Raw genomic sequence first — 6953 nt, 5'->3', positions numbered from 1 at the left:
AAAAAAAAAAGAAGTCGGCTGTTTAGCTGCGCTCTCAGGTCTTGGAATGGGGGAGGGTCGCTATCCAGGACCATTGCCCGGCCTGGAGTGTAGATGCCATAAAGACGTGTGAGGCCGCATCTCGCTCATGAGCGATGTCTCAGGAACGTATTCGCCAAATGCATCCAGTACAGCCAGCTGGCTTCACAGCTCGTTCACGACGTATAGCTGCCCGCCCGCACCATGGTGCTCCGCGCTTCTCTCCACTTTGCTGCTCCAATGTGGGCGGGGCAGCGATTGTCACGTGGCAAGTCGCCATTGGATGTCACGATTTGATCGACGTCGCTATAGCACTGTAACGTCGCTGTGCGCTCCACGTGGGCACGCAGCTTTCGAACAGCGCGAGAAATGGCCCAAATTTGATGACCCACAGCGGCGAGAGTAATCTCGTCTTCGAAATTCTAAAAATTAATATGGCTATTACTAACGGCCGGCTACAAATCTCTAATTGCACTCACTCGCCTGTCGGTAATAGTATGAAGTTAACTATTATAATTCAGTAACCGCTTAACTAGTTAACATGATTCGCCTGTTTTTTTTTTTTTACATCCGCCTGCACTGGTGTTATAACGCCGCAAAAAGCTTTTCTTTGCATCAAAAAACGTTTTAAAATTAGTGGCAGGCTCCCCTGAAGCACCTGGAATAGTAGATGCCTAACAAACGTATACCCGTGCTAAGTTGGGCGGGTACTTCACACGAAACTTAATAAGCAGTGAGGGAGTAATTATTCGTTGGCATCCACCCAAGGTCAGCCATACGGCTACAAAGGAAAGTTATACAGCTTTCTCAAAAACTTCGGAGTTAAAGTTAACCGGGACAGCAAGCTTATGGTAGAGCAAGAGCGAATTGATCAATAGCTTCGAGTTATCGAAGTTATTGATCCCCCCCCGAACTAGACAAACATCACTCCGAGGAACAGTGGGAGTCTGCCCTGCTCAGCTCTGACTTGGCGACGCAGCGAAAGCTGATATCCCAAGCAAGAGCAACTGCGGTGGACATTGGGGTCCTGAAATAAGGACTCCGTCCAAAATCTGTATTTTCGCCTCTCTATCCTACCTTTTTGGAATAAATGTTTTCTACTACTACTACCCCTAAATATCTGATCAAACTTAATAAGCACTGCGGCGTGTACAGTCACAATCGAGTGGATCTTTCCTGGAGTCTCGTTTTAAGTGGCCACCGAGTGTGCATTTTTATCTCCTGGCTCAGCTGGAGAATCAAACTTCTTCTTGAAGTACCCGTCGACGATGCTGACGTCGAACTTCACCACGACAGTCACGTTTCGCTTCACGTGGGGAAGCATTTGGGCTCCCACGTGTGCACCAGCTGTCTCAGGGTGTACTGGCCGGCCAGCGCGACTTCCACCCGGTGCACCTCCACGATGCTCTCGGGAACAGCTGCGGCGAGAACTGCTACGAAGTCCCCCACGACGACTCCAGGGCCTTCGACTCCGTTCGGGCAGCTTCGTGTCTCATGGGGGGTGATGTCGCGCAGAAAATTCCTGATACGACCAGTTTTGCTACCGACGCTACAGTAGGCCTCCTGCAGATAAGAGGAAGATGCACGAAACACGTCTCTCTAAGCACCGTTGCAGCCGCGCACCATTGCCGTTACGTTTCATTCAGGCGCGAGCTGCACATTAAATAACTCTCATTGCCTGACACTACTAATTATTGATATTGTTATGCTTATTATTACCAAGCGACTTTCTCCGGGGTATTAATAAGTTAACAATAGAAGCCCATGGGGCCAAATTGCGTCGTCGGTCATAAAATTCACCCAGTGGCTGGAAGGAAGTGACGATACCGGACTGGAGCATTCCTATTGGGTAAAGAGAAGTGACGTCAGCAGACCGGAACATTCCCATTGGCTGGAGGAAGTGACGTCGCCAAACAAAAGCATTTCTAATGGCAGGAGGGGAGTGATGTCACCAGACAGGAAGTGACGTTACTTCTGGTAAACGCATTAATAGCTGATAATCCTTTCGCATTGCGAATACATAATGGAAAGAGGCTTCCCTGTTAATATTTCACGTACTCGTCTGTCCTGAGGCCCCGTAATAGCCAAATATTGGATTAAGGATGCATGGATACAGAGACACAAGGAAAGAAGTGCACTGATAAGCAAAACCACACTGAAATACACTGAAAAATAAACATTTGTAAGCTCCTTTATGGGTCCTAGAAGGCTGTCTGCAAAGTTGAGCGCGAAAAAAAAAATTTCGCGCTACTGACACATGACACTGTCCCCTGAAGGACTGCCTCCAGGATGATCGTCATGGGACAGACGGCCTTTTGCAGAACCACCGTCGCGGCTTCGAGGTCTGTGAAGAAGTTGAATTCTGCAACCGCCACAGTGTTGCCCCCGCCTGCATGAACAAAAAGGCAAGAAAAAGAAAATCGAATTTACCCTTTTTACTATTCTGTACAACCTGTTTATCTCGGCAGATACATAGAAAGAATTGGAGACAGGGAGCACCCTGGTTTTTCGATTATATACACGGTGAACGTTGTAATTAATTCTCCAATTAAGAAGCTGCAGCGAAGAGACGGATCGAATACGTTGCGCATAAAAAAAAGTTTAAATATGGTGAATGATGGAAGAGGAATTTTTTGTTAGCTGCTGATTCTTTTTACGTGTGTTCCTAGCGCCTCCTCGGCTACCTTTACTCGGTGACAGCATGGGTTTAGGACCGCTATGCATAGCAATATATACGCCTGTATAAAAACTCGCGCACACGAATGAGCTGTTGTTATTGGCCTCTGTTGAAGTACTCGGCATCTCCTCCTCGCTCTCTCAGACCAATCAAGATAGCATTAGAGAGTACTAGCAAAGCGGTATCGCGTATCGATATCGCTAGACCTTGTGTCCTAACCTTATCCGCACTTGAACCATAGCGGCCATCTGCGCATGCGTTGCCGGTGACTGACGGTAGCGGTATACAGTATCAGTACACGGTAGCGTTATGCTAGAACGCTCCATTCTATTTCACCGGCAGGAAAGCGCCTGTTTCAGCATATTACATCAATGCCGGAACCTATCGATCCAGAGAAAATGCCTCGTTCAACTACATCCCTAAAATGTCCTTGCTCAAGTGAGCCTAGCGATATAAGTTGTTTCCTCTTACCATAAAGGTTTCCACCCATGACGTAGAGGTGCTCCACTCCCTTTAAAAAGTATCCATCGACGAGGAGCGCAGTGGCCAGGTTAGTCAGTTGCGACAATCTGTTGTCGAAACTGACCGTTTCTGACGAGCTCGATCATCTTGAGGAACCCGGAAGTGTGCGGATCGGTGGCTGAATTTTCTCCCACCGGGTACCTAGCGGCCAATTTCGGAATAATTTGCGCGAAAAGTGACTAGAGTGGTATATCCACTCCCCTGTAGACGGGTACCTGGAGCGACGTGCAATCCGTTAATTAAAGCAGGCTGCTGGTCCTAGCCAATATACAACAGCGTCAGGAAAAAAATAAAATGTGCTGTATCGTATCTGGAGTGCATGGTAGATAGAAGGCATATATATGGGCTTCTTGACAGCACAAAGTGAAAAACAGTGAACAAGGGAGGGGTGAGCCACAGGCTGCAAGCACTCTGAGGCATTCTCCTCCCTTTCACTTGTGCTGTATCTTACCTAGGTGTATAATGTACCGCGTACACCAAAAAGTTTTCACGTAATGGTAAATGTTTGCCCTCTCTCTCTTCCCTTCCTCCCATCATGCACTCTCTCGCTTATTCAATCCCTCCCTCTTTCATATCTTTCACTTTCCTTCTTCTCTCGGCGTGTATTTTAACTCCAAAGCTGCCCGACTGTTCGCCCTTCACAGGTGGGTGAAGCAGCGGAATCTACAGAACCAGTCATTCTCCCAAGCTCACATGTTATAGGCCTCTCTGAACTCCATACACAGGCGAAGCATTTCCTGTCCGACATTGGCGGCCCATGTTGCCCAGATCCAAAATTCTCAAAGCCTAGCAGGCGAAGGCGGCAGTTTGCAGTCAAAAATTATCACGCAGACATTTATACCACCAAAACACAATCACACTTGAAACCTTGGAGAAGCTTCCACATGAAGCCGCTCCTGTAAAATTATCATCATCAGCCTGACTGCGCCCACTGCAGGACAAAGGCCTCTCCCGCATCTCTCCAATTAACCCTGTTTTGTGCCAGCTGCGGCCACGTTATCCCCGCAATTCTTCATAATCTCATCCCCCCCATTAACTTTCTGCCGCCCGCCCTCTGCTACGCTTGCTTTCTCTGGGAATTCAGTTCTCTAGCCTTAACGAACATCGGTTACATCGATTACATGATCCGTCCATGCCCATTCTTCTCCTCTATTTCGACAAGGATGCCATTACCTCGTATTTCTTCCCTGACCCACTCTGACCTCATCCTGTCTCTCAATGTTACACCTATCATTACCCCTATCACCTATCAACAAATCTCGACTTCACCTATCAAAGTTTCTTTTCCATAGCTCGCTGCGCTGTCCTCAATTTAAGCTGAATCTCCATATTTCTGCCCAATAGGTGAGTACCGGTAAGCTACAGATGTTGTATACCTCTTTTTTAGCGATATTGATAATAATAATAATTGGTTTTGGGGGAAAAGAAATGGCGCAATATCTGTCTCATATATCGGTGGACAGGTGAACCGCGCCGTAAGGGAAGGGATAAGGAGGGAGTGAAAGACGAAAGGAAGAAAGAGGTGCCGTAGTGGAGGGCTCCGGAATAATTTCGACCACCTGGGGATCTTTAACTTGCACTGACATCGCACAGCACACGGGCGCCTTGGCGTTTTTCCTCCATAAAAACGCAGCCGCCGCGGTCGGGTTCGAACCCGGGAACTCCGGATCAGTAGCCGAGCGCGCTAACCACTGAGCCACCGCGGCGGGGTTTAGCGATATGGCTAAAGTGCGATTCATGATCTGAGAGAACCTGCCAAATGCGCCCCACATTATTTTTATTCTTCTAGTTATTTCCATCCTATCTATTGTAAACTGCTGTTCTTTTCCGAAACTGTTCAACGTGAACTTAGTTTTCTGCATATTAATTTCCTTTTCTTATCCGCCGCAGGGCTTTGACTGTCTAGGTCATTGACCTTGCTTTGCAATTCGATAAAATAATGCAGTGAGGTAAGATAAGGGTGCATAAAACCGGTAGAACTCATGTCTGTTCGGTTGAAAGCGTTAAGGACCATCAAGGTGGTGTTCATGGGCGTCCGGATGGAATATTATATACACTGTAGGAACAGTGATAAAAGGTCGGGGACAACCATATTGCACTTTTGTTTATATTTATGATTCCAACATTGTAATAAAGTTTAGAGGACTATATTAAAACAATGTTCATTTGGGACATTAAACTAATGTTTTTGCACAACATATAAGATTGTATGGTAATTTTTTACAATATATTAACATTACAAAGTCACCATATCAAAATAATGTTTACTGTCAGTGTTGAACTAATGCCTTCTTTATAACGCATAATGTTATTTAATAATGTTCAACATTAATGTAACATTCCAATGCGGCATTTAACGTTACTGCCATTATTTTAATGCTCGGTGTGACCCGCTACCCATCCACCTCGTATGAACGCTATTGTAATCGAGCGTCCTTTACATGGCGTCCTTTCCGTGCGTATATGTTTGTTTCTGTGAGCGCCGCCTCTACATTTTGCGACCGGAGAAGACTCGGCGCGGTGGTTCAGCGGGCAGTGCCCTCGACTGCTGAGCCCGAGTACGCGAGTTCGCTGCCGGCCGATGCGGCCGCGTTTTGATGGAGGATAAAATGCAGAAGGCGCCCATGTACGGTGCGATGTCAGTGCACAGTAAATAGATTCAGGTGGTCGACATTATCCGGAGCTCTCAACTACTGCGTCCCTCATAGCCCGAGTCGTTCTGGGACTCTAAACCCCGTAAAAACACACAAAACAAATTTTACGACCGAGGTGAGGAGTGTCCCTTCCCCTCGGAAGTCGTGCGGCGTTCCTTTCACCCCCAAAGTGCGCACTCGGGGACATTGCGGCAAGTAAGCCCTTGCACGTGTGCGCGCCTCTGTGTTTGTTTGTTATTCGGTGTTTTTAAGTGGCAGGTTGTCACCGGAGCTGAGAACAACCAAGACAGCGGACGAGAGAGCAACGAGCGGCGAGCAGTGTCTGCGCGGTTGCTCGACTGTGCGGATGCGCGAGCAAGATCGAGCGAGGTGTAGGAAGCTGCGAGCGTGCATTTATCCTGTAAATAAGTTTTCGTTGTATATACAGCCATTTTTGTTTTCAACGTACGCGTTCAACTGTTTTTCCAATCAATGTGTATATATTTTCTAACACTATCAACCACGAGGAACTTCATAGCCAGCTTTGTCTCGCGCGGTCCCGAATGATGGACATCCGACGCTTCTTCAAGCGTCAGCGGTTGTCTCACGAAGCGTATCCAACTACTGCGCCCCTGAAGATTCTGGTGTGGCATGTGACAACGGTGTAGCATTTGACCAGAGTGATGCAAGCTTTCATCACCGGACAGTAGCCGATGTCGTCGGCTACATTGAAGGAACTCCACCAACAGCGAGCTCCAGTGACGCAGTAAGCCGAGACGATTTCCTTTCTCCTTGCTTGGGATTGAAGTCCGGAGACAACAGCAAGAAAACGACTAACTTTCCTCAAGAAAATGATTTAGGAGAGTTTCTAGGCAAAGCTAAACTCACTGGCATCCCGGACTTTTTGAAGTTAAGTCTCCTTACTAAGCCATGGTCGCCAAATGTAACATACGACTTTTAGAAGGAAGCAACACCTGGAAAGACGCCTTGCCCTTGGCTTGCGTACTCAGCAACTGCGAAGGACGCCCTTTGTCGTTTTTGCGTCACTTTTCCTCCGCGTGTTCACCGGGGCACTCAAGGAAGTTTTATCGTGCGCGCTTTCA

At 47.5% G+C, this 6953-nt stretch overlaps 1 protein-coding gene across 1 annotated transcript; it reads right to left on the bottom strand.

Annotated features, from left to right (window-relative positions):
* Positions 1–1326: 1326 nt before the first annotated feature.
* LOC144119674 (uncharacterized) lies at positions 1327–3185 on the bottom strand. The gene is made up of 3 exons (XM_077652241.1): positions 3167–3185; positions 2274–2407; positions 1327–1581 (listed from the first exon to the last, which is right to left on the bottom strand). The coding sequence occupies exons 1-3, from the start codon at positions 3183–3185 to the stop codon at positions 1327–1329; spliced, it is 408 nt and encodes a 135-aa protein (XP_077508367.1).
* Between the last annotated feature and the right edge of the window lie 3768 nt (positions 3186–6953).

This window comes from Amblyomma americanum, chromosome 2 (genome assembly GCF_052857255.1).
Source record: "Amblyomma americanum isolate KBUSLIRL-KWMA chromosome 2, ASM5285725v1, whole genome shotgun sequence".
Lineage (NCBI taxonomy): Eukaryota > Metazoa > Arthropoda > Arachnida > Ixodida > Ixodidae > Amblyomma > Amblyomma americanum.
Note: the sequence above shows the minus strand (reverse complement) of the source record. Positions and strands in the feature narration are given on the sequence as shown.

Bases quoted from the DNA above. Each gene is read 5' to 3' on its own strand.
- LOC144119674 (XM_077652241.1), bottom strand. The intron at 1,582-2,273 runs GTCAGTAGCGCG...TCTTATCTGCAG, and splicing joins TTCAGGGGACAGTGTCATGT to GAGGCCTACTGTAGCGTCGG.